Source organism: Ursus americanus, chromosome 5, assembly GCF_024610735.1.
Source record: "Ursus americanus isolate L20-20 chromosome 5, mUrsAme1.1.p, whole genome shotgun sequence".
In the NCBI taxonomy this organism is placed as follows: Eukaryota; Metazoa; Chordata; class Mammalia; order Carnivora; family Ursidae; genus Ursus; species Ursus americanus.
Genome location: NC_142131.1, coordinates 51544615 through 51570297, shown reverse-complemented (window position 1 = coordinate 51570297; position 25683 = coordinate 51544615). Strand labels below are relative to the sequence as shown.

The window sequence follows — 25683 nt, the reverse complement described above, 5'->3', positions numbered from 1 at the left end:
TTTTTTTATAAGTAGGCTCCACATGGGTGAAGCCCAGGATGGTACTTGAGCTCACGCCCGTGAGATTAAGACTTGAGCTGAGATCAAGAGTTTGATGCTTAACTGACTGAGCCACCCCGGTGCCCTTTGTTCTTTCCTTTCTAACTCTCCTCTCAGTGTATCATTAATTGATTACTGCATTTGACAAATATTTATTGACTGCCCCTCATGTGCCAGATGCTGTGCTGGAAGCTTCGCAGTGGATGTTGGGGTATACTGAAATACGGATTCCCTGGATGCTCAGGGCAGTGGGTGTAGCTTGGGGAGGACAGAGCCCCAACTCTGGAGTGCTGCTGCCCATCACTGGCTGGAGACCTTATTGGTTTACCTGAGTGGGCAGTTTCTATGTGTACTGTGACAAGGGCCAGGCAGCACTGAAGTCACGAACAAAAGAGGCCAAGTTTCCCACCCTCACAGAACACATCCTCTAGTGAGGATGAGACATGTTGTGAACAAGTAGACAGGTTGTCAATTCACTGCATATTGCAGATGTGGCAGGAAGAACCAAGTAAAGATCAGAGAAAGAGTCAGGGCAAGACTGAGTCTGGTGATTAGTGATGGTATCATTATGGTTGAGGCCACTTTGGGGGAATTTTTTTGTAGGAGACACTATAGATTGGCTCATAAATGTTTGAAAACCATTAACTGTTTCCTAGAGAGAAAACCTGGCTCCTATTCTTTGCTTTACAGCTAACATCTTATGGAACCTTGGACAAGCCACTAGGTCTCACATCCCCATCCCTATATTGGAGGTGGGTGGATTGGACCAGGGATTCTTAACATTTTGGGAGGGTCACATGCCCCTCTGAGAGACTGGTAAGTGTCTCTCAGACAAAAAGCACAAACATACTGAAATTTGTCTAACAATGTCAAAGAGCTCCCTTTAAACCCTAACAAATTCTGGGCTAAGAACCACTGGCCTCCATGAGTTTAGATGTCCTTTCTGGGATTATGACTCTGGTATGTGTATCTGAGCAACATGCCTGCAGGGTGGGCAGCCTTAGGAAGCCCTCTAGCTGGGGTTTGGGATATCATGATTTGGGTTAAAGTGCCCAGGGAGGCCAGTCAGACTTGACACCAGCCAGCATCAGGAGTGGAGAGCCAGGCAGGTAATATATAAAAAAAAAAAAAGAAAAGCAGGCTGGACTAAGGGACATCATGCCCGTGGGCATTCAACCCAGAGGAACTGGGCAGTGCAAGGGGCGGGGATGCTGTGGGAAAGCAAGGGGACCCTGACCAGTTTGGAAAGGGCAGTTATCTTTCAGCTCCAGCCAATTGCTACCATGGGGAACGGGGGGCTCAGAGGCGCCAGCTATTTTTATTTTCCAAGAGAAGTTGTGTATCTGGGTTTGGAAACCTCTTATTTTTCAAATGATAACAGTCTTTGAAAACACTGTGGACCAGCATTCTGTGATGTCCTGCCTCCATGGTCTAGGCTGCTAGTATAAGATGGAGAAACCGAGGCTCAGGAATAGATACCTAAATTCCTCTATTCTCTGCCCTCCCACGTGAGCCCCGTTTTCATCTCTGATAGTAGTAACAGCATTTATCGGGGTTGTGCACAGCCACTATCTCATCCTCCAACTGTTATTAGAAAGGCAAGCAATCTCCCAAAATCACACTAGTGAAGATGACAGAACGGGGACCTGAGCACTGGGGACCCTAAGGCTCAGTGCTCTTCTCACCACATCACCCTAAGAGGAGTGGCAGTCACTACTCAGCCCCAAGGCTTGTGCCCACTCTGGGGACTACCCCTGCCTGGATAGATACTAGTTCTCTAATCAGATTAGGCCTAGCATCTCCAAGAGTTTTAGTAATCCAGGGCTGGCTGGAGCATTGCCTGGAAATCAATCAAGCAGCAGCCTGGGGGTTTGGGAGGAATACTGCTTCTAACCTGTGGGACCCCTACCCTTGCGACCCTTCATCTCCACACCCTGACTTCTTTGGCTCCCTAATCTGTGCCCCATCCATCTACTCCAGGACTGGCACAAAGAATGTGACTTTGCCCCTGGACATGCAAAGAGAGGTGGCCTATGCCCTTCACCCTGGGTAGGCATGTCGCCCTTTGCATCTGCTGCTGCCCCACTTACCCACGAAGCCAGCAGAACACAGTTGTGAATTACAAGGGGTAACTTTCATCTCCCTCTCATCCCTGGTCACCACAGCCCAAATAATTCCATAGTCTGGGGAAAAAGTTCCTTTTTTGATGGCACAAGGAATCAGGAAGGCTGGCAAGGAGCAATGTTGGGAGGGTTCTTGTAATGTCATGTGGTAATGGAGGATCCCTCCTGAGATCAGTTCGGAGATGTAGCCTCAAAATTTAAATGTGGTGCTGCGATGAGGTGGTTAGACCAGGATTCAAATCTCTTGTCAATTAGTCTATGTAATCTTGGTTAAAGATCACCTACTCTGCTAACTTGTACAGAAGCACACGTGGAAGGAAACCTTTCTGGAACACAGGAAAATATCCAAGGTTTAGTGATACTTGGGTTGGATTTGGAAGTTATAAAATAAGACCTTATCATGCAGTACACAGGCTCTGGGGGAAGGCCCACCACGTATCAGCTGTGTAGCCTTGGGCAAATGACTTAAGCTCTCTGAGCCTCAGTTTTTTAAAATATGCCCAACTTGACTGTTTTCAAGCCTGTAGATAATAACAGCATCTTTGCTCAGAAGCAGTAGCATTTATAATGATTTCATAAGGCCACTTGATTCTTGTTACCCTGTTTATGGCTTACCAGATGACTTACCAGGTATTCTGACTACTGATCTCAATTAGTGTCATCTGGAGCTCCATTATCCTGCCTTGTGGATGGTAAATTTTTCTGTTCAGAGTCTGAGGCCACTCCCTCTTTCCCATTCCCCGGGAGGGGAGCCAGTGCTAAGTTTACCTGAGTCTCTTCATGTACACGAAGGCAAGAAGGAGAGGCCAGACCCAAGGGTGGAGAAGGTGGAGAGGAAGGGAACAGGGAGGGTTCCAAAAACCTTGCAACAGTTAAATGTTAATGTAGGTGTAGGCATAGGAAGTGTCTTCTAATGACAGAAGGAAACGAGGGAGTTTGTCAATCATCTACTGCTTAACAGATACAGATGTATTCATAATTATCCTTTGCCTCAGGCCTTGAGGCCCAGGTGGGCTCCAGAAGGCCTGTGTTCCTGCCAGTCGAGAGTCCTTAAGGAACATCATGTAGACAATTGGAATGCCATTTATCGTGCAAAACACAATAAAACCCTGAGCTCTCTTCCTGTCTCAGAGACCCATAAATTATGAAAATTATACCTGCCCCAGGCCATGGACATATTGTTTTATTAAAGTTCCGACGAATAAACTTCAGGCTCTTAAAAATGTCCCCTTGGCTTTCATCTGGCACACACCTCCAGCATGGAGCTGTCGGTCTGCCTGGGTTCATTTGATTACCTTACAAACGTACTTTGGAAAGTGGAGCTCATTTCAAATTGTGGGTTCAGCAGGCTGGAGGGGATGGATGGGGAGCTACAGGGATGGCTTGGGGCTTCCTGGCCATAGAAGAGTTAAGTCCAGGGGGGATCTTGTTTTTTGCCCCCAGAGCAGGGTACCAATGCCCCCTTCTTTGTGGAATGAGCACCAGGCTTGTAGTGCCTCTTAGGAGTATGTGTGGTTGTCAGTGTGGAGACCGTAGAAATTCTGCTTCTTCCCCCTTATTTTAAAATTCAGTCACTGGGGAGCCTTTTTACTCTATCCTCTGCTTCTAACACAAATTGAGCGACTAAGCCTTCAACTCTGTTTTCCCCATCCACCCCCAACCATGTCTTGGGCATGTGACCTTGTCTCTGAGCCTGTGTCTGTACCTCTAACAGACAGCTAACAGTAATGTCTGCCGTGTATCGGTCCATTCCCGGCAAAGAGAATCCATTCTATTCAGCAAATGCTAACCATTATTATTACCCAAAGCCATTTTATACTGGGAACCAAGGGGAGGAAGGGCCAGTCAGGGAAGGAAAGATGAAGCAAATGTGAACTTTTTCTCTGGACATCGAGTTTTTAAAAAACTGGTGCATATTTGTTCAAACAGCACTTGTCCTAGTGAGACTCTAAGCACTCAACACCCTGCATATGTTTTTGTTATTTTTAACCTCTGAATATGAAAGACAAAGTAAAACCAGGGGCAGGCCAAGCATCAGGAAATCCAAGGCTGAATCAAAGCCTGATATACAGCAACTGGGACTGGGGATTAAAAAGAAAACTACCTGCAATATGACACTTACCTTGTCCGAACAGGAAGACTGGAGCACAATTACTCTTCTTCATTTGGGAATGGGACAGGCCACACGGTCTGGCCAAGGAGGCTGAAGCTTATCTTTATTTTAAAGTTCTAGAGCAGACAGGACCACACTGAGGACAAACATCCTTTGTGCCGCCTTTGGCATTGACCAGGAGGTCCTTGGAATGGGTTTAGCTATCTCAAGAGGAACCTGAGGCTTTAACCAAGAATTGGAAGATGCCAGAAATTGATGACTGCAGAGAAAACCAGAACTGACCCCGGGATTCTTATCTTCCTCCCCTCCATGCCCCCCCCCCCGCCCATTATTGTTGCTTGTGTGCCCATGCTTAATGGCAACAGGAAAAAAAAGTCATTAATCACTCAACTCCTTTTCTTTCAGAAAACAAGAGGCAGGTGTTCACATGCTCAAAATAATTCAAGTTCCCCTAGGTACATAAAATGAGAAGTGGCCAAGTCTCTACCAGTTTTTTTTTTTTTTTTTTTTGAGGGGATGGAGTGGGGGGCAGAGGGACGCACGTGGAAGGTACATTAGAAGGGCAAAGGCAAGGCATTAAATGGATGGAGGACTTCCTTAAGTCAAAGGAAATACTTTTGTACAATATCCACCAATCTGGTGAAAATAAGGAAACCACCAAAGGCTTTTCTGTTTGCCTTCTTAAAGCATTGTGTCTCTGTGCATTGAAATCTGCTTTGGGGACACCAGGGCTTACCCAAAGCAGAGAACTGCACAATTTTTCTAAACTAGGCAGGTCAGATGACCCTCTCCTACCTCCTCTGCCTTCCTGTTTAGGTTTGTCATCTGTCTGTTACAAGTACAGTCCTGTGTAGCAGAGGAAGATGTAGCAGCACGTGGCCAACTTGAGCTATATGAGAAAGTGAAGCTTTCCTCCAATGGTTTTCAGGGTGTCCTAGAAGCAGAACAAGGGACTGTTCTGGCACAAGGAGCCCCCTCTCTGCCCCTTTGTCCTGCCAGAGCTGGAGTATGCATTTCCACTTGATGAGTGTTCTTTGACAAACTCGGGAGTCTTGCGGGGCAAGGATGTTGGGGGTGTGAATAGAAACACACGAGAAACGGCAGTCCTGTGTATATTTAACAATATATATTTATATATATTTTCTAGATCAGTACATTCAGTTTTTAACTTGTTTTTTTCTTCACAAACAGAAGAACTCTTACAATAGTAGACTTTCTAAAATAAATACTATTAAAATAGAGCTTCAAAATAAATATTCTATACAAAGGAAACCTTCTGTGGTAACTTTTGTTGTGGGGTGAGAGGGGGCTACAGTGAAGAGGGAACATGAAGTAGGAATGTGGTGGGGTGGGAACCTCGACAGCTTTTCTGTTTGTAACACGAAGCCAAACTGTGGGGCAGTGAGAAGAGAAAGCAAGATAGTACACCACACGGAGTTACCCACAGCAAAAATGGCAGCACAAGATTCGTCATCAACTGTCACAGTAAGCAGAGGGCATGGAAATGCTTACCAAAGGCATGAACCAGAAGGCCAGTGAAGCTTGGGAGATGCCCTAGTGAATTGTACAGTGCAAAGTCATGCTGCCCAGATTCCATCAGCCATCTCCTGGGGCAGTGAGGGAGACTATGAAGCTTCAAGGTGACAGAAACTGGGTGTTTGCTTCCGACCAATACCTTCCATGTTGTGCAAACTTGGGCCAGTCATTATCTAACTGGGCCCCACTCGAGGTACATTGGGGACCCACGCAGACTCCACAGCTCTGGAAGAACTAGACGTGTCACATGAAGGTCTTCCACTTCTGTTGGCTGTGAAGGGGCCCATACCAGCGGCGGAGATTGGTCTTCACGTCCTTTCAGCCGGGGACTGTGAGAAGCCTTTGTTGCACCCCAACATCCATCGGGAAGGTCTTGGTTATCCCAGAGCCGGTTCTCAGGATGCTGCTTGGAGTGTTGGGCCTTCAGAAACCCACCCTCAGGGTGGGAGCAGCCACGGCCTACTAGGACATGTGTCCTGAACCCAGGCTTCTGGACCCTACCCCCAGTTCCAGGCAGAACCATCACCTACCCCAGGTTGAACAGAAGTGGGAACCAGCTTTTCAAACCAAACCTTTTCAAAAAAGGTTAAGATGAGGAACAATCCAGCCAAGCAAGCCACTGCTGACGGAAACACAAACAGCCAGAAGCACCCAGAGAAATATGTCTTGTTTCTGAGAGTTCAGTCCCTCAGTGGCCCTTGACTGGCCCCCAGGGCCCACGGGCAAGCCAATTTTGTTGTTTTTTTGCCAAGAAGCTGAGAAAAACATGCTGAGGGCTTGCCCTGCAACAGAGCTGGGAGAACCAAAGCTGCTTCACTGCTTCCCTTTACCACTGAGCACAGGGGACACCAGGAGCTCAGCACACATCCATCTAGCAGGTTAAATGCAAACCAAAAAGAACAAGGAGAAAACAGGGGGAAGAAAAAAAGAAAACCCAAACCAGAAAAATCGTGTTTACAACTATGTACACAAAAAGTCAGGGTTCATCAGGGGTCAGGAGGTTGTTTGTCAGGAAACAGGGTCTATGTAGATAGAGGGTTGGTGGGGTAGGTGTGTAGTGTGTAGTGTGTGTGTGTGTGTGTGTGTATACACAGCTTATGTAAATCAATTCTCCACAGAATGGGTGTGTAGAACACCAAGATCACCAAAGTGCAACTTGTCACTGGGTCAAGTTTCCCATGGAGACATTTGAGAGGGGCCCTGGGAAGATTTCTGAGGCCTTGCCAAGAGTATATGTGTGCCCTTCCATTTAGGGGGTAACCTCTGCACACCTATTCTGAGGAAAACCTCTCCAGTCCCTTCAGTACACATCTGATACATTCAATTAGTATAAGTGGTTGGCTGAATGTGTTTTTCCTACCATTCCCTCCTATTTGTGCAAGAACATCCATACATCCGTCACGACTATGGCAAGGGTAGCTACATGAATCAGCCTCAGAAAACGCAGATGCAGTATTTCATACTTTTTACAAGCTAGCAAATGTTATATAAATAAAGCCTAAAATAATAAGACCCTCCCCTCCTTTCCTCCAATCAATAAATACCTACGGTTACGATTAACTTATTCTAAATCATAAGATGTTACTACTACTCTTCAAGAAGGAAAAAAAAGTCCTTGAGAAGCACTGGGTGCATGCCAATCACAGCTACCTGCCTCCTTGCCTCCTTCCTGGAGGCAGTTCTGTTTCTACAGAACAAACTGGAAATGCTACACAAGGTCTGCCTAATGCACTTCCAGTTTCACCTGGGGTAGCTTTTCTGACCCAGGCCACTTCCTCTCATGGGGGTGGGACAACAGAATATCACACAAAGCAAAAACCCCTGCACAACAGCTGGGGAGGAAGGACCAGACACAATATAGCTTTTGCATGCAACAAGTACCTACCCACTGGACGTGCTGCACTTGGGAGTCCTTTAGCACCTTGAGAGAAAGAGTTGCTACGTCTTTGGGGGCTGTTGGGAGGGGGTGGTGTGGCCTCACACAGAAGCAGGGCTCAATCCCAAGAAGCCCCACCCCCCTTGCTCTTACTCCCCCGCCAGGGCTTCCTAACACTAAAATAGACTCTTTTTTCATCATCTATTTACATTAAAGATACAGACACATCACTGTACACAAAAGGCTATGACAGCAAGCAGCAGAATCGGAAGAGAAGGAACCCACACCCAGCTTGGCTCTACTGTCACACTGCCAATGGGAGGTGTTGCCTCTCTTCTTTGCTGTTAAAATCCTCTTCTTGGTGGGAAGGGGGATTGTGTTCCTTAAGGTTGCTCGCCCCCCAGATTTTGAAATCAGCCCTTCCTGGGGGTGGCCCAAAAGGAAGCAAGTGTTTCATTATTATTATTTTTTTAAAACACCGTTATAGCATCTGGTTTAATTATTCTATAAAAACATAATGACTGGATCCAGAGACCACAGCCTCAGACTCATTGGCAAAATGATATTTGGTCTCGCGTGTGCCGCCCCGGCCTCCTCTACCCGTAAGATTTCTGGAAAGGATGTGGGTAGAGAGAACTCGCGACACGTAGTGGCAGGTGAGTCTGTGACTCGGTAAGAACCGAAGGACGGTGTTGTGAGCAGAACACCCCCAAGAGTTAGTGATGAAGCTGGAAGGGAGAAATGCACTGTATAGTGGCTCCTAAATCCATCTGCGGCTCCAGACAGCAGAGTGGGGAATGAGCCTCTACTCTTAGGGGGTCCCAAGTATATACAACAGGGACTGCCAGGGTCTTCGCCTTCCCCCAGGTGTTGGGGCAACCTGGGGTAAGGGGGAGAGAAATATGGACGTCAGGGTTCCAAGGGTCTTCTTCAAAGGTTCCCTGGTCACTCAGTTAATGATTCCTCCCCGGCAGCCAAAGAGAATGGAAGAGTGGGGAGAGAGGGGGAAGGAGGGACTGGGAAGGCATTCAAGCAGCTGCAACTTCCGGATATGTGTCCACATCTGTGTTCCGTCTTCTGAAAAAGAACTCCCCCCATCCCCAGCCACACCACACCCCTGCCACTGTCTGTTCCAGGACCCTGGAAAAAAAAAAAAAACCCAACAACCCAAAGTCCTTCTTCATCCTTTTGGGGAAGAGGGTGGGCAGTGGTCTCCGTATCTTCAGAAGCTGAGGGTGGGGAGTGGGCAGACCAGCAAGGTCAGCCTCAGAACACTAAAACCTCTGGCCTCGCTGTGGTCTTCTCAGGTGTTAGAAGGGAAGCAGGTTTTCAGGGGGAGCACGGGGCTTCGACCCAAAATGTCAGAAGGGCTTGTCGGGTCTGTTGGCCTTGGGGTCCCCGGCAGCCGCCTTGCAGATGACGCTGTTCGTGTGCTTGCAGCGGCAACCAGGGCGGCGCAGGCGATCGTAGCCACGCTGGGCCAGCTTCACGCAGCCAGTGGCGGGCAGATAGCAGAGCAGGCACGGCAGCACCAGGGAGAGGGCACCCATGAAGGACCAGCGGGCACAGCAGTTTGAGCGGGAGCAGGAGCAGGGGTGGTCAGCGCAGGAGCCCTCATCGTCCTCGTTGGTGCAGTGGTAGAAGATGCCTTGCACCAGGCACATGCAGGTGCCGTAATTGACCAGGGTCTGGGCTGAGCACAGGCATTCCTGGTTGCAGACCCAGCAGGAGGGCAGTGTCCGGGGGGATGCGCACTCCTTGCACTTACACTTCCCACAGGCTTCGCACAGCAAGAAGTGCTTGTCCAGCTCAGGTGGGAGCGCCGGGCCCTTGAGGTCCAGTGGCTTGCAGTGGACCACCTTGGGCTGGATGCGCACAGCCCTTGGGGAGGCCTGATCAGCCACGGGCGGTGGTGCCATGTGGTCTAAGAGCCGCTGGTCAGAGGATGTGCTGCTGCTGCTGCTCACAGAGCTGGGGCGCCCGCTGAAGGAGATCCAGTGGTGGGTGACATCCTGGTCACAGCGGGCAGGCGTCGGGGCCAATTCTGGGGCCCCACCCCGGGTCCGCTTAGGGCCAGTAGGGGGCACCAGGCCAGGATTGTCTATGTAGTCGTTCTCCACATGGCTGGTCTTCATCTGGTCGATGGGGAGGATGGTGAGTGGGTGTTGGAGGCGGCTGTGGGGCATACGGCTGTCAAGTAGGGGCTGGACCATGACTGAGCTGGGAGTCAAGGGGACGCTCTGTGGGATCGGGGGCTCCATGGGGCTGGAGGTCCTGGACTGTGCAGAGGAACAGGCTTCTAGGGGCCCTGGGTGGGGGGAGGTGGGGAAAAGGAAGAGAGAGTGGATTCCAGGCATCAGTTACTTGGCCTGTTAACACCCCCCCCTCCCCCGTCAGGTCCTTGGGAATACAAATGAAATGGGAACTGGATTCTCTCAGTGGACTCTCCAGCATGGAGGCTTAGATGATTAGTAACAATTAATAGGGAGTGGTAGAAATAACACTTACTCAGCACTTAATGAGCCACACACTCTGCTAAGCACCATATATATTATGTCATTGACTCTTCACTCTAAAATGTAACTACTATTATTATCCCTTCTGTAGTTACAGAAAATGGATGTTCAAAGAAACTTGATCCAAAGGCACACAAAACTATCAACAGAACTCAGCAGGGTTCAAACCTAGCACGACCAAACCGATTCTTGCAACAGTGAAATATGCTCTATTTTTAAGATAAGATAGCTCAGTGGTTATAAACACAAGCTCTGGAATCAGATCCAAGTTTGATTTCTCATCCCTGCCCAGCAGTGTTACTATAAATAAGGTTCTGTAAACCTTTATGCCTTAGTTTTGTCATCTCTAAAATGGGTTCTTGTAAGGATTAAATGAGAAAATACTATCCAGTATCTAGCGTCTTGCCTTGCCAGTAATCTGTCACTATTCCAGAGAGCATCAGCTTAGATTTCCTGAACACGCAAAGGACTGTGCGCTGGGCATTGTGCTGAGGATGTAGTGACCATGACAGATAGCCCCTGTAAGCTCCTATGGAGTGTGTATCAGCTGGACAAACAAAAGCCTTTACTTCACGAAGTCAAAAGAGAAAGAAGGGCTGTATGTGATGCCTGTACATCCAGGATATTAACTTATTACCACCACTTCTAAGAGCAGCAACCTCCACAGTCTAATAACCCCTGGCTAGGTGCACTTTTGACAAGTTGGATGGGTAATCCTCTCGAGGGGCACTCAAATCACCCATTTCCAAGTGCTGAGCTGAACATTCAGCCTAAATGCTATTTACTAGAATAGCTAAGCCAACTCTGGATCAGTTTCTAATTTCACCGAGAGAGTGCAATTTTAAGTTGGAATCCCGCCAGAGATTCAACTGCAGTGCCTGACACGGAACCCCAGGAAGTCACTTAAATCAAAGAGCGGAAACGACTTGGTTCAAATTTAGAAAGTGCACATTGTTTTCTATTAGAAGTGCCATTTCCTCGCCTGCTGACCTTTACATTCGGAATTCGGCTGGAGATCAATTTAAAGAAATAGCAGCAGAAGGCCAAGACCTCTGCCCAAGGGGACACAATTTGGAATCCAAGAGAAAGATTAGACTCTGGGAAGAGTCCACTGGGGGGTGGGGGTGTGAGACAGAACAAGGTGCGGATAGAAGGCAAAGATAATGGTCTTAAAAAAAGGAACAGACCACTGAATTAATCTGTTACGGGGTAGAGTGTGGTAAATGCTTTTCATGATGCTAATGATGTTCTCATTAGGAGAGCGCGGCGCCTGCACCTTTGCCGTCAGGTTCATCTGTCCTCAGAGGTAATGCTAAGAAGGGGGGGTGGATAGGTTTCCATTTTCAGTTAATCCCCTGCCCCTCCAGACTGGGTACACAGTTGGCCTATCCCAGTACTCAAATCATAGGGGAATGACACCTTGCCCCAGGTGACTCATCCATACTTATCAATGTTTACATTGAGGAATGAAGAGGAGGGCAGAAAAGGCATTCAGGCAACTCAACTTTATACTCCCCTACTTGGAAACAATATTTGATCAGAAATGGTGAAATTGGTGGGGAAGGGCTTCTAAGATGCTTTCTGACCTGTCTAAAAAAAAAGAGCTAGCTCTAGATGCAAAGTTCATGAAGGGGATAAAAGGGAACTTTATCCACAGGGTTCTCATCTGTATTTCATCTATACTGCAAATGCAAAAAAGCATCAAGTCTTTTCCATAAGGCTCAGTGCTCAGTCAACTGATATTTTCCATTTGCATAGGGTATGTATTATTGGCTTTGCTCCCATGGCTCTACGTACTTAAAAGATGCTGGGACTTCTGTGCAGTTTTCCTCATGTGGGGGAAAGTCTACCTAATGGCAACACCTGTCTCCTATCCCCACATTCCCTCCAGAGGAAAGGGGAGTATCTTCTTCAAATGGGAGACTTCCCTGCAGCAGAGTGAGCCTTAAGTGTCTGGCACTTCTGCCACCAGGAATGGTCATTTACCAAGGCAGCCTCTTATAGGGACCCTGCAGTCAGGGCTGGGTGGGGGTGATGTCAAATATGCATCTATGGAGAGGCATTTTTCCAAGGATCCAGCCAACTATGGGGCAGAACTTCAGGGGAATGCTACCTTAGCCCACTTATTCTTTGCAGGGCCTCCAAAGCCTTGCTTCTAGAAATGGGTTTAGGTCAACAGACAAAGGTTAGGAACCCCAGGTCCCCACCATGGGGACTCTGCCTGGAGGAAAAGGTGTGACTGGGCACAAGAATGGAAAATGCTGACGGAGGCACAGGATAAGACTCTGGCACCAGCCAAGAGGTCCTTTAGCCTGAACTCCCACCCTGGACAAAGACAACATGATTCCCTTATTCCAGAAGCTTGGGTCATGAATGCTCAGGGTCTTGCCAACAAAACTGTCAGTGGCAGTTTGAAGGCTGTATTGCCCCCATGTAGTTGGGGCTTTTGTCTCTTAGGACTAGGACTGGGACTTGCCATGCTGTTGGAAAAAGGGGAAAGAAGAAAATTATCCACTCTTCTTCCCCCAGTTCTATTCCTGGGATTCTTAAAAACAGCCACATTTTTTTGTGGATAAAACAAAAGGCATGGGCAATGCTCAAGGATTTTAATAGGCCCTGGAATCAGAAGGCACATTAATGGAAAAGTCCCACCAGGATGCCAGGGTGGGCACAGCGCCTGCAGGCAATGGGATGTTTGGCCTTAGCAGGCTCCCATCACCCTCCAGAGGTGGCTGTCAAACATCTGGGCTTGCAGCTGGGGCCAGACATGGGGGTGGGAGCTTGGTCCATGATGACTCAGCTCTCTTGGGACATGCTCCATCCAAGATGGCTCCAGCAGGCATATTCCAAAATGCATCTTCCCTATTATAACCCTGCTGTCAGATTCTTTCCAGTTACTAGCTCAGCAAAAACCAGTGGCTGGCTCAGAGTTGCAGTGCTCAAAACCGTCCTCAAGCCTCATTGCCTTACCTCCCCATTAGCAGGGACTTCCACGGGAGGGCTGAATTCACCTGGCTGACAAAGAAAAACTACTTCCCCAGAAGCCTGTTTGATAACCCCTCAGCAGAGCTAAATGAAGTCTCAAAAAAGCAAACAAAACAAAACAACCAAAAAAAACCCCAAAAAACAAAAAACCAACCCACAGTTGGTTTAGAAGATCAATCTCTACTCACTGGGACACACCCAGCCTCCAACCTGCTAAGCAATGCTGACGAACTTAAGTGCAGTTTAATATGTACTCTCTGCTTCCCCTGCAAGGAAGGAAGAGATTTATAATATAAATAGGAGAGAGGAGAGGCTTTGCCTCATTTAGGCTCTCTGGAAGACTGATGGCCAATTTGGAAGACCGTGGACAGAGAAACAAAGCCAGCACTCCACTTAGAGAAGCACCTCTATCAAGTTTTAGGTGGCATTATTATGGATTAGCATGAGGAAAGGAAACTTTTACCTCCACTCCCAACTTCTCATAATAAATAATAATAACTGTGGAAGCAGCTAATATTTATGAAACATATCTTCGTGTCAGGCTGTCTGTGCTAAGCCCTCAGCGATTTTCTCATTTAATCCTCATACTATCACGGTGGAGAACAACACCCATTTTGCAAGGAAGAAATGAAGAAAAAAGGGTCATTAATGCTGGCAAGTGATTAGGGCATGATTTGAACCCAGGCAGCAAAGTCTCCAGAGTCTGCAACCTCAGCCCCACAGCCCTGACTTACAGTAACATCTGGGTATTCACGTAAAGACAGGAAAGCACTGATCACTTTCACAGCCCTGAACTCTACTAGTCTTCCCAGTCTGTCACCAGCCCTCAGGGAGCCTCATCAGGCCATTCGCAGGGCTCTTAACCAAACCAGCAGGGAAATGAAGCCAGACAGGGGTTACATCAGATTGCCCCCCCCCAAGGGAATTCTCACTGTGCAGAGTGGAGGGGAATGAAATCTGTCATTACAGGAAGGCCCAGAGCTCAAGTTACCTTTGCTTCCAATTCAGTTTTCTTTACCATCCCTTCTGTCACCTCATACACCGCTGCTTTACTAAATGTGTTCATTTTTAGTTTTTTTAAAGTCTCACTTGTAGGATCTCACCACAAAGCAGTCTCTAAAAGGAAGCCCTGGCATGGGAGGGAATTCCCTCTCCTCTCTCCTACAAAGCTGAACTTAAGGGTCCCTAGGGCACATTCTCAGATGGGGCTTTCTGTTCTAGGTCTGTGGGGGAGGGACGGGCCTGAGTAAGAGGAAGCCAGAAGCCAGTCCTAGAACACTGAATCAGCAGGATACTGAAAAGCCCAGAGCACACAGTTCTGTCTTTGCCACTTGGCGGTCTATGGCGTGTGTACCTGTGGGAGGGGCTGAGCATCAGGACGCGCACCTCACAAGGCAGCCTGGCTGAAAAGAATCAAGGAGTGTGTTAAAGGTCCACGCCAGCCACCCACCCCTTTCCCTTGACTTACCCTGGGAAGAGGAGTTGGGAAGTACTTCGAAAACCTGACAGTTGTGCTTTCAAAACTATAGGTCAGCACATGACAGACTGGCAAGAGGCTCTGAATGAATGGGCCATTTCTGCACTGCTCCATTCAGTCTCGGCAGGTCCTCCCAGCAAAGGCTGTTTAACCCTTTATCAGTTAAGAAGAAAAGGTCTCTAGGCTGCCAGGGATCCCCCCCACCACTACCACTTGGTTCTTTGTGACAACATCCCAGTTTAGTTAATTAAACTCCAACCAAATAATGCCTTATTGCTTCAAAAAAACTTTAAAAGGTGTTTGGGGTAGGTGGTGGTGGTCGTGAGGAAAGCCAGGGACCTGCCTTCCATACACCCCACTGAGGAAGACTATCTCTACAGAGAACAGCCCCTGTGGGAGAACAAAGCATTGACGCAGCTGGGTATCTCTGTGAATCCTTGCTGCTCCCCCACCCCTCTCCAGCACCAGCACTAATGAGCTCACCTCTGGTCATAAGCCTTTAGAGATCACAAAAGAAAACAGCTATTTTTCATCCCTTTGTCCCATTACCAGCTAGCAGTTCCCAACCCTCTCCTCTTCCTCATACACAATCAGTCAGCTGCAGAACCAGTCAGCTGAGCGCCAAAGCTCCAGCACAGGGATTTGTGGGAGCGGTCTTGCTGTACTTGGCTCTGGGCTAATCTAACTGGCTTTAAATGTTGGTTTCATGGTTATCTGCTCAGCTCCCCTTAAAAGGATACTAGAAGTCAAGAGTGAGAAAAGAATGGGGCTAGAAGAAGCCCGTTAGTCACCAGCAGTTTGGGAACTCCTAGCCCACATCAAAGTTTGGAGAGGAACAGAAACTTAGACCCCAAGGGAGGGGCCCCTCTCACTGACACCAAGATAATTTATCTCATCACCCTCCACCAGAGATTTCTAAGAGACTCTAATAATAGATTCCTCATAATGGATTTTAGTTTACTCCTGGGATGGGGCAGGAGATGACTCCCCCCTTCTCCCAACCAGAAAAATAAAGACTACCGGACAAGGGAAACTACTCTTCGGCAAATGGCCACCTGCCCCAGAAGGGCCTCTTCCCTTCTCCACTAGATCCAGCACATCTGTGCTCCCCCCCCCCCCCAGTGCCCTTGCTTCCTCCACTGTCCTTGGAAAGAACAATCATGATCACAGCTGAATGGTGGAGCCTCTTAACCCAGCCACATGTCCCGGATACATCCCCAGCCTTGTCAGCTGTCCGGATCTGCAGGGTGGCCCCAGACCCCTGACAGCCAAGAATACCCCGCCTCTAACCTCATGCAACACCCCACACCTCCTGTGTAGGAAGTAGCTCCCTTACAACCAGGTCCTCATTTGAGATGCCCAGCACAGCACAGCACAGCCCCCTTGGGAAGTTCCTTTCCTCTGCCCCTCCCCGACTCTGCAGATGGGGACACTAAGGCCCAAGCCTAGCTAGCAGGTTTCCTAGCTACTCATCTGCTCTGACCTGGCTTGGTCTGAAAGGAGTAATAGAGTTTTCTGTATGTTGCTCTTCATCACCTTCTTCCTCTGGCTCTTTTGAAAGACCAAAAACATATTCCAACGGGTCACTGTTTTCCCTTCCACCAGGGAGATGCAGGTTTGCTATGAAATGGAAACTTCACTCTTGCCATCCCCCTTTCCTTACGAACACCTTCGTATCTACACCCCAATCCAAATTTTTCAACTGTATCCCTAAATCCAGGTTTATGCAAGACTCCTGTTAAGTTTTCCTCACAAGGGAACTTCCAACTCAGCGGCAACGTGACAGGCACTCTGGATTCAGAACCAGATTAAATGCCTTAACTCTCTAAGAACACTGAACTCTGACTAAAGAAAGGCAGCTCCTTTCCAAACCTCCTTGGTACAAACATCTGGGTCCTACCCAAGAGGATGGCCTGAGGAAAGAAAAATGCTATGGGAGCCCCATACTTGGGGCTAGAAGATGTCACACCAAGGGGCTACCATCAGGAATTGGATGCAAAGTCCCCGTGTGTTATCCCAAAGTATTAAACTGCAAAGCAATACCCCTCGAGGGCCACTTCTGAAGGTGTTAATGGGTGTTTTTTCCTCCCTTTATTTTTAAATCGCTCACTTTCAAATTTTGCTTTGAAAGGCTGCCTTCATTTGTTATTCAAGTCAGCCAAACCTCAGGGTAAAGACTGTGTCAGGTTTACCGAAGCGAGTGGGGGATGGGGATGGACATGGAGGAGTGGGTAAAGAATATGCTGGACAGAGGGTGGAATACCAAAGAGCCTCATCTCTCTACCTATTCTGGAAGGATTTAAACAAAAATGGCATCTGTAAGCTCCAAATGCTCACTAGCCCCCAGTTTCTGTCCTGCTTAGCCAGGAATCATTCTAGTTTATGTGTTCTGTCTCCTCCCAAAGCCTAACCAAAGCTTTAAGGAAATGTCATTTAAAAATGATGGTAATCTGGAAAAGGTGGTGGGAATGAGGAGGACTTCCACTCCACAAAAAGGGGAATGACTCCTGGGTTCAGAATCTAAAAAAGGAAAATAAGAGATGTCTTATGAAAATCTTCCTCACCCTAACTGACCAACATTTGTCCATCATGGAGATTGCAGAAATATGCCATCAAAATGCCTCCTAGTAGGTACTGGCCAGTCGCAGCATCTCAGTTGGTCATTGTGTGCACTGCTCACATTAATGTATTTGCCTGAAGCCTGCTGGCAAGTGAGGTAGCTCCCAAGGGCTGGCAAAGAGAGGAAACTAGATTTCACACTGGACAAGTCTACGTCTTTCCCACCCTTCTGCTGAAACACAGTGTTAAAGGGGTCAACTGCAGCCTTCCCTCTCCTTGTCCACCCCACACCCACAGACTAAAGGAAAAAAAACTGAACAATTCAGATGTTTATGCTCCATTCATGCGAAGATCCAGAGAACTCTAAACATTGTGAAATCACCAGCGCAATATTGGGTAGGGCCGCAGGCCAGACTGAGCTTATTAAGAGATTGATAAGGCCGTATTTCCTAAATGCTCTAGGCCTTCACCTTCCATCTTTGTATCCCCGAGGGGCTCATCAGGAAGATTGGAGAGCCTTGGTCAGCTAACCAGGCAGGCGTGCACTTGCTCCCGCCCCTCCCCAAACGAGAGAATCACGCCACTGAAGTGGAGGCAGGAAAGTGGGGGTTCCCACTGGATCTGAGCACCCCACTGAACCCACATCTTTCCTTTCAGCGCTAACCATGCCTGGGGGGTTCCCGGAGCCTCAATGTGCCAGAACGCAGCCTGCTGCCCTCACCCAGGCTTGGCAATATGGATGCCCATCCAGCAGCTGGAGAATGAGGCAGCCAGCAGCTCTCCCCTCTAATCACCACCATCCAGCCCCTCCAGCCTAGTTTGCTTTTCCGTCCATCGCTCAGCTGTCAAGCCATGCAACCATTTTCGCTTTTCTTGCCTTCTCTGCCCACAACCCCCAGCCCCAATCAAAGAGAATTGAGAAATCGTCTTCTTGCACAAGAGCAGCTACTGTCTAAATGCTTTTTGATCGTCTGCATGGAGGGGGAGCTGGGCACAGCCCTGGCCCCAGTGATGAAGCCAAGCTCAAGCTGCCCTGGCTGCCCAAACCCGCCTTTGCCCCCCCTTTTTTGCCCCTGTGGCCTTGGGAGATTCAGAATTTTCAGAACGTACCGTCTCTATCTTCCTCTCGTCTCGGTGATGTCAAGCCTGGTACCACCAAGAAGAAGGGAAAGCGGGAACCTTATCTCTCCTACGCATGCAACCTCTTTCTCCAGCTCCCACACGCCCGGCGTTATGTAAACGCACCTTCAGCCCCCACCACAGCCCTAGCGCGGCCCGGCCCCGGGGCCTGGCACAGCTCGGTGCCCGGCGAAGGGAGGCACGAGGAGGCAGAGGGGCCTCTGGCCTTGCAGAGACCCGGGAAGGGAAAGGCAACTGAAAGGCAGTTGCACAGCATAAAATGCAGCAGCAGAGCAAAGGTCAGACGGCGAGGAACCGCCTCGTCAAAGAGAGGGAGCAGAAATGCCCAATCCCGGGTCATCTCCGTGCTGACCATCGAGGAGGCGGCAGAAAGGTACAAAACCCAGTCCGTAACGTCTCCGAAGGGAAAAGAAAAACCTACGTCGAGCATAGGCCGCTGCAGTGGGCTGGGGAGATCTGGGCAGAGCTGGCACCGTGGGCACGGAGCCCGGGGTGGGCAAGCCGCCCAGGGCAAGAGCGCCCGCCGGACCCAAGAGGTGGCTCCTGACCGAGCCCAGAGCCTTCCATTCCAACGCTCGAGGCGGGTGGTGGCAGGGGGAAAGAAACCAGGCCAGAAGCAAACTCCCGGGACACGCACGGGGCTTCCTGAGTCGCAGAGTGGGGAAGCCGGGCTTGGCAGTGCCCCGGGGTCGGAAACTCCGGTGCCAGGCTGTGAGCACCCCCGGCGCCGTGCCGGCCCAGCCGAGGGCGTCAGGGAGCTGCGGCACACCGCAGCAGCTCGAGGAGGCTCAGGGAGAGGGAAAGAACACTGAGGCGCGCCTAGAAATAGCGCACCATTTGCCCCAGCCGGAGGGGGAGTCGTGTCGCGACTCAGAGGGGGTACTTTCAGATCCCGAAACCGGCCAGGGACTTACTTTGAGGAGCCGCAGAACCACAAGCATTGCTCCACGCCTGTGTAAATCCCCGAACCCGGGCGAGTCAGACGCCGCTGTTCACGCAGACGTCGGCGGGAGAAAGCGATAGGACTCCTTGCGCACCGCAGCGCCAGCTCCGCGCTGTCAGCTCCTCTCGCTGCCTCCGCGGCGGTGTTGCAACCACTGCCTGGGAAAATGGCTTTTTTATGAATGGGAGGGAAGGGCGCTCCAGTGCGCACGCGCTCCGTTCGCAATTCTATGAATGGGTGGGCACAAGAGACCCCGCGCGCGCATGCGCCGCGCTCCCTTTTTTTTTTTTTTTTTTTTTTTTTTTTTTTATGAATGGGGGGCCGGAAAAGAACTTAACCCCTGATTGCTGGGGCTGACTCTAGCTCCTCCAGAGGCCGTCGTTCTTTTACAAAAAGGGGTGGAGGTGGTTGTTGCTTTTTTTTTTTTTTTTTTTTTTTAATGAATGGAGGGCGGAGGAGACTGCTGCAGCTGGCTCAGCTGCGCGGGCTGTACCCCCTCCCAGCCTGCGAGAGGAGGTAAAGGCCACCTTCACGCCACTGCGGGCCTGGGCAGGAACCGTCAGTGTCGTTGGGGGGCGGGGGGCACCGCGGCCTTTGAATCCTGGGCCAAGTGCTGGGTGGGGAGGACTCACCTAGATCTAGAGATCTCGACCGGCCGCAGGCGTGGGGGGCGGGGCGGGAGACGTGAAGACCCCGGCGTGGGGCCTTACCTTTCTCTAGCCTAGGGGCGTCGGGGGGAGGGGTCTTGAAGCTGCGCTTACCGAAAATTAAAATGTCAAATGTCCCTAGCACGGAAGGGCATTGTGGGGGTTGCTTGAATGAATCTGGTTCCATTCCTAAGACTGAGTCTTCCTTGAGTGAGTACAGACCACCCCACCCCCCACTCCACCATTTCTTGGGTGTGGAGAGCGACGGGGCCGAGGCCTCTTCCATTTCCAGTACCCTCTGCCCCCGGGCCGACGCTGGCTACTCATCTAGAGGCCGGGCTCTGGCCTTGCAGCGCCACCTCCCACCCCCTGCCATACCCCAGTGTAATGTCCTCAGTGCCTTCGCGCCTGCCCGCCCTAGGCTGCGCTGACTAGCTGCTCCCTTCTCCACCCCTTTGCGTTTCCCAACTCTCACGGGACGCGGGCCCGAGGAGCCTCTGTCCACGGAAGGCCACGGCCCTCTGCTGCAGTGGGAGCCTATCCCCATTCACCCCCATCAGCTACCCTACAGGGAAGCGGGAGCAGCCCAGAATTAGCCAGGTGTATGGGTGGAGCCGGCCGAGCAGAGGATGCTGCCGGAGTGGCCTTGGGATTAAATAACAAGAGGGTTCTTGAGCCGCGGAGGAAATGGAAATGGCCAGGGATCCTTTCGTTGCAGTTAATGATCCTGTGTGGGGTGGGGTGTATCGCATCAGCCCAGGCTGTTGAAAAGAAAAGCCCCCGCCATTAGGCCTGACTCCAGGAAGGCAGGGAGCCCTCACAACAGCAGCAGGTCCAGCTCCGCCCAGGAACGGAGGAGACTGTAGCCTGGGAGGCGTCGGGGGAGGGGGGTTGGCTTTGATGCCAGAATAAGAGCTAGGCTAGGGCGTGAATCCCCGGTAAATTTGTCTTGCTGGTGTTCTGGCTTGACCGGGAGGTTGTGGCTGTCTTTTTCTTCCTACACCATCGGAGGGCTGTGCTTGGCTGTTGTCAGAGGAGCCAATGAAAGGCTTCTAGTCCAGGTCAGAGGTCTGGCCTTGGGCTGGAGCTGGGTCTGGGGCTCTGGAGATGGGCCGTGAAGGGACATTTTGCAAACCCACACCAGAACTCGAGGTCACAGAGTCTCAGTCTAAAATATCGTCTTACAACTCAGAAGTATCTTTGCAGTGTGATTTACTTATTTAGCTCCTGGGGGCAGAGCCCCCCCCCTCCCCCCAGAGGTCCACAGCCATTCAGGGCTAAGACCTTACTAAAAGCCAAAAGAAAAACTCTTTGGTAGGACAGTTGTTTAGGACTGACCTTTGCTGGTCTTGAATTCAGTATCATTATTCCCATTTGTCAGATGTAGAAAGAAATTGAGGGCAAGAGTCCTGTACCTGCTCAATGGAAGATCTAGTAAATGTGGAGCTGATTTTCTAGATCTCTGCAACATAACTCTCTAAACCTAACTTTGCTACCACCCCTTCTCGGCATCACAAACATAAAGCCTGGTTTTTTTGTTAAGTCATGTAAGCACATTAAACAAGGGAAGTTGGAGTTGTAATTTTGCAGCCAGTACTCTGGGACTTGCTTGAACAATTAAAAAGATGGCAGTAAATACATCCTTTCTAAACTATCAAAGGAAAGCAAGATGGTGGTGGTAGTGTGTGTTTGCTGTCCTGTTTCCTTTATTTAGAGGAATTAGCCGAGAGATGGGGTTCCATTCCTGGTCTTTTCTCAGCTTTACTGAAGGATGAGGTGAAGAAACCACAGCCCTGGTAATATGGTGAGAGGATGGAGGAGCCCTCAGCCCTGGGCTGGGCAAAGCCCCTGATTTGTAAGCAGAGTGCAATGCAGAGTGTCTGGGAGGTAAATGAGGATTATATTCTGCCTCTGCTTGGAACCTAAAGAGAGGTTCAGGGTAAGTGTTATGAGAAATGTGTGCATATATTCTTCGTTTCTATTCATTCATTCATTCATTCATTCATTCATGCATTCACATATTATTCTGTGTAGGAGCCTGCCCTGCCTCTGGGGACTCAGTGGTGAGAGACAGACAGCATTCCCTGCCCTTGTGAAGCTCACCATCTTTTGAGGAGACAGACCGTGCAATTTGAGGCTGTGATAAGTGCTGGGAGGGGGTCCGAGTTCAGACCTGAAATCTGAGAAGCAGTGAGCCTGAGGGAGGTTGAGGAGACAGGTCGGGCTGAGGGAGCCTGGGTGGAAGCCCTGTGTGGGAAAGGCCTGCCACGGAAGTGCTGACAGTAGGCCTCTGCGGCCACAGCTTGGCAAACAAGGTGGAAGAGGAGTTCGGATATTATCCTCTTAAGGGTTTTAAGCAGCGTCATGACATGTTCTGGTTTGTGTTCTAGACCTCTGTAGCAGCCCAGAGGCTGGTGGCTGGGGTTGAGGGGACAGAGTGAAAGGTGACAGGGGAATGCAGGATGTTTGCTCCTGACAGGCTGAAGGTGCCATATTTGTTCTTTTGAATTGGGTGGCCAGTAGGCCTGTGCTTTTTTTTTCCTCTTCTACTTCATCTGACTTTGTTTACTCCTCAGGGGCTGTCTCCTGCCCAGGTATAACTTTCCTGCTAGAGGCATATCCTAACGGCCCTGCGTTCCTGCTTGTGCTAATTACAGTCTTCTCACCCCGATCTCAATGTAAACATCTTTACCCCTACCAGATCATGGCCAGGGGAGGAGAGTGGGTTCACTTCTGGGCTCAGCCCTCTTATTAAGCCCCTGGCCTTGCCAAGACTGGAAGCTGAGTTAGTGGAAGTTAGGAGAGGCAGGAATTCCAATTCAATGACAGACATTCATGGAACATTTACTGTGTGCCATGCCTGTGCTCAGCATGTTTTCATATGTACTGTTGCTTTAAAAAGCTGTGTTCTGGGTCTTAGCCTCTCTCTTTGTCAGATAAGAAGTCAGAGGCAATGTTTTAATTATTTAATTCCACCAAAAATTATTATGCACTTCCTGTGAGTCAGGCATAGTGCCAGGTGTTGGGGTTATAGTGATAAAAGAGATAGACACAATTTTTGCCTTTATAGAGCTCTCAGTCAGTGGTAAGGGGGCCGGGGCAGGGTGGGGGCGGGGTGTGCTTTAACGTATAATCTTCATCAGAGCCCTCATTCATTTCTATATTCACTAGATATTTCTCAACCTTATTGCACATACTAAGCACTGCAAGCCAAGCCCCTCAACCCAAACAGATCACCTGCCTCCCCTGTAGTCAAGTAGGGGACATAAGACATTAAACAAACAATTGATTGAAGACAGATTTAATTACAGTTAACATGAGTGATGTGATAGAGAGTGCGGAGAGCAAAGTCAGGGGGCACAGCTTAGAGGCCGTGGAGAAGCTTCCCTGCAGCTCAGATCTGCAGAATGCAGTCTCTGCCAAGTTGGGCCCAGTGGCAGAAGGCTCAGAAGCAGAAAGGAGTCTCAAGGAGTGTTAGAGCATCTGAAGATAGCTAGCGGTACCGTAGTCCTTTGAGGAAGGGAGGGTAGGTCAGGCCTGAGCTAGACCTCTGTTCTGGCTCTAGCTCCTAGGCTTTCTGGCTCAGTGTGTTCATTTGTTTCAGCTTTGAAGGCTGGAAACATTGAAAGACAGATGTACAGACATTGACCACAGACTGCTGAGGTTCAATCCTACCCTTACAGGCTCCATAGCCTTGGACAAGTGATCCAAACTTTATGTACCTCAGTTTTCTCCTCTGTAATATGAAGGGTTGAGTGGAATTTGAATGGAAAAATGTACATAAAGCACTTAGAACAGTGTCTGGCAAATTGTAAATGCCAAATATGCATTTAGGTGATTATTCAACATACCCGGTCATGTTCATGCAAAGAATGTGTATGAATTTTAAGAGGAGTCCATTATGTGTATCAAAACCTCAGAAAGAGAAAAATAATCTAAATTGTAATCAAGGTTTTCATTGTTAATAAATAGTTAAAACAATAATACTATGGCTGTCATCACTGCTTTAACTAGTACAGTTTCGCAGGGTGAAAGTTATGGTATTTTCAGCTGTGTGTCTGGGTATCTTAAACAGTTCACCCAAGACTTGATTTTAACCGTGGCCAATATAGATGCTTGAATTTCAGTGGTAGCACATGTGTGATATAATGCTGAATGTATGCTAAATGATGATTCTGTTGTATTAAGCGCCTAGTGACTTTGCATAATTCTTAATCTCTTCAAGCCTCTCTTGTAAAAAAGGGGATGATAGTCATAGTATCTGCTTCAGAGAGTTGTGAGCACTAAACATGATGTTTTTCAAGTAACTTAGCTCAGAACCAAGTGCACAGTTATTTTTGGGGTCCTTGAATTAACCTGTGTAACAGGAATATTTTAAAGATTTTAACTTGGTTTTGATAATACAGGTCTCTAGCTTGCTTTGCCCCATTTTTCCTCCAAGACCCTTGGTTTTCACTGTTTGCTGAGCAGGTCAGTAGAATGGTATGAAAAAGAAGGATTCCAGAAGACCTCACGTAATTCAAGAACAATTTCCTCATCGGTGTGACTGTGAAGTCCGATTTGCACGCTATCAGTTTTGGCTACTGAGTCAAGATTTTTGTGAATATATTTCTATGGCACAGTTCAGATTTGCCTTCGTTCAAATTCACATAAAATTCAAGCACACTGTTCATTTCAGGTGTGGGAGCTAAATCAAAAGCAACCATTGAGAGCAGTGAATAGAAAGAAAAGAAAAAAAATGGCCCCCTTGGTCCTTGCTTGCAAATCACAGAAATTCCCTAGTAACAATGAAAAATCAGGAGATAGAGTGGTTGGCAAGTTCTGGCTTCAGGAATAAACAGACTTAGACTTTGTCCAAAGTAATTGGACACTTAGCTGTTGATGGATCTCAGGTGAGTTACTGATTCTTTACACCCTCAATCATATCTATGTAATGGGTGTGATGATTCGTTCAAACTCTGTAGAATGGTCCAGTAGATACCTCATAAATGTCTCTGTCCTTCACATAACAGAATGGGGACCCTGGAAAAACACAGGGATAAGGAATGGATGTCTAGACTTGGGGGGTCGGCAACTTTGTGGAGGCCCATCTTGCTTCACAAGGGTGATGGGGGCTGTGTCCTTCTTTCTGACTTGACAGTTGTGCTTCGGGCCACCTTTTCTTCCCTGACCTCCATTGGTTCCACTTCTTTTGGTCATTTATTCGTTCACTCATTCATTCGACCAATATTTAAACACTTTCTAGGTCCCAGGTGCCATGCAAGGACATGAGGATACAACAGTAAAGTAGTTCTAGGAATCCCCTGTTCTAATAAAGCTTAGTCTAATGGCGGGGGCAGATAATCAAAAGTAAACACCTAAATAAAAGCAATTTTAGATGTTGGTAAAATCTACAAATGGAATAACAAAGGGGTGTGAGAGCAATTATGGGACGGAGCTGGCCCCTTTATGGAGGTCGGGGAAAGCCTCTCTGGGCAGTCTGAAGGCTGAGGAGCAGGAGTCATGGAAATGCCCAGGAAGGAGAGTACCATGAGTGCAGAGACTAGGGCATGTGAGAACTGGTGTCTTTCAGGAATACTGACACCTTGGGCCTGAGGCTGGAGTTGCTCATCTCCGTTCTAGGATATTCTGGCCTCCTCCAGCTGACTTGCATCACACCGGGGCTGGCCCGAACTCTGGACTCTGGAGTACACAGCCAAGTGTACCAGCCTCAGGCCCTCGGGAAGAAT

The 25683-nt window shown here is 48.9% G+C and overlaps 2 protein-coding genes across 13 annotated transcripts in view; one reads left to right on the top strand and one right to left on the bottom strand.

Moving 5' to 3' along the window:
- Positions 1-5382: 5382 nt before the first annotated feature.
- Positions 5383-19493, bottom strand: SPRY4 (sprouty RTK signaling antagonist 4). 2 transcript variants are annotated; one of them, XM_045794395.2, is made up of 2 exons: positions 19279-19493; positions 5383-9995 (listed from the first exon to the last, which is right to left on the bottom strand). In XM_045794395.2, the coding sequence occupies exon 2, from the start codon at positions 9946-9948 to the stop codon at positions 9049-9051; it is 900 nt and encodes a 299-aa protein (XP_045650351.1). In that variant the 5' UTR covers positions 9949-9995; positions 19279-19493; the 3' UTR covers positions 5383-9048. The 2 variants fall into 2 exon arrangements, with proteins under 2 accessions (XP_045650351.1, XP_045650352.1); XM_045794396.2 differs by lacking the exon at positions 19279-19493 and adding an exon at positions 18335-18586.
- LOC123790207 (uncharacterized) overlaps positions 18636-25683 on the top strand; it is a 385091-nt gene continuing 378043 nt past the window's right edge. For 7 of the 11 annotated variants that reach the window (XM_087862175.1, XM_087862176.1, XM_087862173.1 and 4 more), the window contains exon 1: positions 18658-18737. The gene's annotated coding sequence lies outside the window, so the exon portion shown is untranslated. Of the gene's footprint in view, positions 18738-19624; positions 19824-25683 lie in introns of those variants that run through there. The other 4 variants (XM_087862181.1, XM_087862182.1, XM_087862177.1 and 1 more) reach the window with 4 other exon arrangements.

Bases quoted from the DNA above. Each gene is read 5' to 3' on its own strand.
- SPRY4 (XM_045794395.2), bottom strand. From the start codon at position 9,948: ATGGAGCCCCCGATCCCACAGAGCGTCCCCTTGACTCCCAGCTCAGTC.